At 39.4% G+C, this 3,310-nt stretch overlaps 2 protein-coding genes across 2 annotated transcripts; both read right to left on the bottom strand.

Annotated features, from left to right (window-relative positions):
* Positions 1 to 235: 235 nt before the first annotated feature.
* On the bottom strand, positions 236 to 607 carry GCK72_022929 (uncharacterized protein; the record flags this gene model as incomplete). The annotated part of the gene is made up of 1 exon (XM_053735136.1): positions 236 to 607. One exon carries the CDS (start codon positions 605 to 607, stop codon positions 236 to 238), a length of 372 nt encoding a protein of 123 aa, XP_053578702.1.
* Positions 608 to 875: 268 nt separating this feature from the next.
* GCK72_022928 (uncharacterized protein) lies at positions 876 to 2,590 on the bottom strand (the record flags this gene model as incomplete). The annotated part of the gene is made up of 6 exons (XM_003102856.2): positions 876 to 1,348; positions 1,399 to 1,623; positions 1,699 to 2,067; positions 2,114 to 2,197; positions 2,285 to 2,407; positions 2,485 to 2,590. The coding sequence occupies 6 exons, from the start codon at positions 2,588 to 2,590 to the stop codon at positions 876 to 878; spliced, it is 1,380 nt and encodes a 459-aa protein (XP_003102904.2).
* Positions 2,591 to 3,310: the final 720 nt, after the last annotated feature.

Genomic DNA, 3,310 nt, shown 5'->3' with positions numbered 1-3,310 from the left:
TTTCAGTGCAATGTAACAGATCTTGAAAACTTACTCTCTTGTTGCTTGAATCACTAACATCACTTTGGGATTGTCTTGATTGAGCTCTGGTGTTTACTTTTGTCTTTTCAATTGCCTTCTTTCCGTTCTCTTCTTCTTTCTCTGCGTTTTTGTGGTCCGTTTTTCTTGGTTTCCGTTCTTTCTTCTTTTCATCAAATGGCTAATATCCGCATTCTAAAATAGTTTGCACTACATATTACATTTGATTAAAAACATTGATACCGTTACAAGATACATTTAAGGTTCGAAGCGTTTCAGACATCAATTTGTGAAGATCTCGTGCAGTCTTCCTGTTTGTGATGTCGTTCTGGCCGAGAACGAGAAGTTCTTCTCTGAGAGCTGTGTTTTGAGAAGCAGAAATATCCATACTGTGACTCAACTGAAGTTTTTCGTCAATCAACTGATTTTCCTTCTTTTTCTGAGCAGCCAATTCATATTGGCAACATTTCAATTTATCGTCTTTCATCTTAATGATCTCATCTTGAAAGTTCGTATTCTTTGAGAGAAAATGAATAGTTTCCTCCATCGTGTTGGCGTCGTGTTGAATTGCATTCACTTCAGCTTCCATATTTCGATTAGCAGCTTTCAAGTTCTCATTCTCTTTCTAAAACAAAGAGCTTCTTTACCAAAAGAATCTATATTTATTCATATGTGTTGTTATATTCAAAAAAAGAAGTTTATCATTGGAAACGATGGTGAAATTATTAAAATATCTGACATCAAAAAATTATTGAACTGAACACACAAAGCGAGGTGAAATAATTGAACATGATGAGAATAAAAAGAAAAAAATCTGTAAGCTTGAAATTGAATAATATAAAAGGAGACCATTCAAGTTACAAAGAAAATTGAACGACCATTGTTTTTCGATTTCTTGCTCCATCACACTCAATGAAATGCTCGCCAATGATTCCATCTCCAATGTTCATCCATTCGATGATAATCTTGTCTTCTACGAAGCTGTCAAGATTGAAAACTTTACTTCTAACATTCACATTAACTGATTCATGTGGTTCCATGCAAATAATAGTTCTTGCAACTGTAAAACGTTCTCGAGAAGTCGGTGACATTTTAACACCGATTCGATTCGCCGATAGGTTTTTGATCTTGAAGTAATTGACCTTCGCAACATCAAATGGAGCATTAAATACTATGACTCGCATTGGCTGGGTTGCAATGTTCCCCAGCTCTTTCACTTCATTCTCTGTCTCAAATGTGGTCGGTTTTACTTCGATTGGAACAGAGCGCGGCACTGTGGATGCAAATGGGATTTGATTGAGTTTGTTGTCGGAGATAGTGGCGTGTAAATCTGAAAGTTGATAAGTATTTGATTGTTAATGAGATTGAATAAAAACTCACCATCAAATCTTCCAAAATAATCTATCTCAACGTTCACTGGTTCCTCTTCAACTTCCTCCTTTACATTTGTTTGATTGTCAGGACAAATTGATTCAAATTCAATAACATCATCATTATTATATCTGTTGTTTTCATTTCTCTGAACCAACTGATGCTCTGTTGGCGTTTGCTGGGTAACTGGCGCATTTTGAGATTCCGAGGAGACGCTGACTTGTTGTCCGGCGGCTGAATTATTGACATTTGGAAAAAACAATGAACAATACTCCAAAAACAACTACGCAATTTTAGAAAACTACTCACCTGGATTTGTTGGATCCGCTGGGGCTGCCTGACATGACAATGATGAGTTAGAGCATGAAGATGGACCTGAGGATGAAGCAGTAGATGGAACTGGGGATGTCAAAGGAATTGCCAACAATGGAGAAGGTGCACCAGTAGAACAAGCAGCAGTAGAGACAGCAACTGAAACTGCTGATGAATCGGACGTAGATGCGGAGTTAGTGGCTGTTGCAGCTGACAGACTTGATGCCGTTGGAGTAATGGGAACTGGGGGACCAGTTGTAGGAGCTGGGCTAGACGGATGACTTTTGGCGTCTGCTGCTTTCTTTTCAGATCGACGTCTGGTGGGCAGCTCTACTGGCTGCAGAACATTGACATGTGGTGTGTCGACTGAAAATAGGAAATTCTTGAATTCTTTGGAGATCGTAAAACTTACCGTAAGAGAAGCTTGGACGAGTTGTCTTCTTCTTATTTTTTGGCTTTCCTTTGCGATCCGGCTTTTTGTATGGAATCTTGTCACCTGAAAAACAGACTGATTAAGGTTCTTTTTGTAATGTATTTGTTTTTGAACGTGAGATTACGTAAAAGTTCAGAACTTTGCATTTACCATTCTCAGTGTCCGATACATCACTTGGCACGCTATCAGATTTGCTTTTGGATTGTCTCTTTCTACCGCGTATTGTTGGTGGGCTTGGTGGAGTCGACGAAGTATTGGTCATGTTGTTGTCCGCTGGAATAAAAATTATGGTAGTAATAGTCGTATGGACCACTTGCTCGGATTCCAAAACAGAGTAAAAATAGACTTACGTGCGGAATTGCGAACTGTTTTCGGGCGGGTTGGTTGTGCTGGGACACTTGGCTGAAGACCGCTCGATTGAGCTACGTTGCTGGTTGAGTCGTTTGTGAGAGGCATTGTACTTCTAGAATGGCTTGAGATTGATGAGAGAGAGAAAACAAAAGAGAATGAGGAAGGGTAACGGGAGAGCGCAAGACAGGATGAGTGAGTGAGTGAATGAAGATGAGATGAAATGACAGGTAGAGAGAGAGAGAGAAAGAAGACAGATGGGACGGGTTATGAGAGCGGGAAAATGCGGTAGGCCAACCGCGCGAACGACCAGAAGATGAGCACGGTAGACAACCCATGAGAATAGGAGTCACTAGGAAAAGAGGACAGGTGAGATAGGACGACTGGATTGAAGGTTGGCAGCCAAACAGAGACAGGAATGCGGTTGTAAACACGCATCTTTTTGTGTTGTTTTGTGTTGGATTGGTGGTTGGGCCAAGAAAATCGATCGACGAAGAGGCGGAAGTGAAAACACAAATATTGAAGAAAGAAACAGGTGATTGGGATCTATGGATAATGAATATGTAGTACTTGCTATTTTTTAAGTATTGAATAAGATGGGTAAAGTGATTGAAATTGGATGTTGATTAAAAATTTAACTTGGAATATATAAAGAAATTTAAAAATTATGCACGGGGTGTCTTGTTCATAGATCGTGACAAGCTAACTTCAAAGTGGAAGAATATAGAAAGAATGATAGAATAATGCACCGAAGAGAGAGAGAAGAGAGGAGATGGGCGATCGTCAAGATAGATAAGGCTACTTAATGTAAATGGACTAGTTAAATGA

This window comes from Caenorhabditis remanei, chromosome X, assembly GCF_010183535.1.
Source record: "Caenorhabditis remanei strain PX506 chromosome X, whole genome shotgun sequence".
NCBI lineage: Eukaryota > Metazoa > Nematoda > Chromadorea > Rhabditida > Rhabditidae > Caenorhabditis > Caenorhabditis remanei.
The sequence above is the reverse complement of the archived record's forward strand: the minus strand, read 5'-3'. Positions and strand labels throughout refer to the sequence as shown.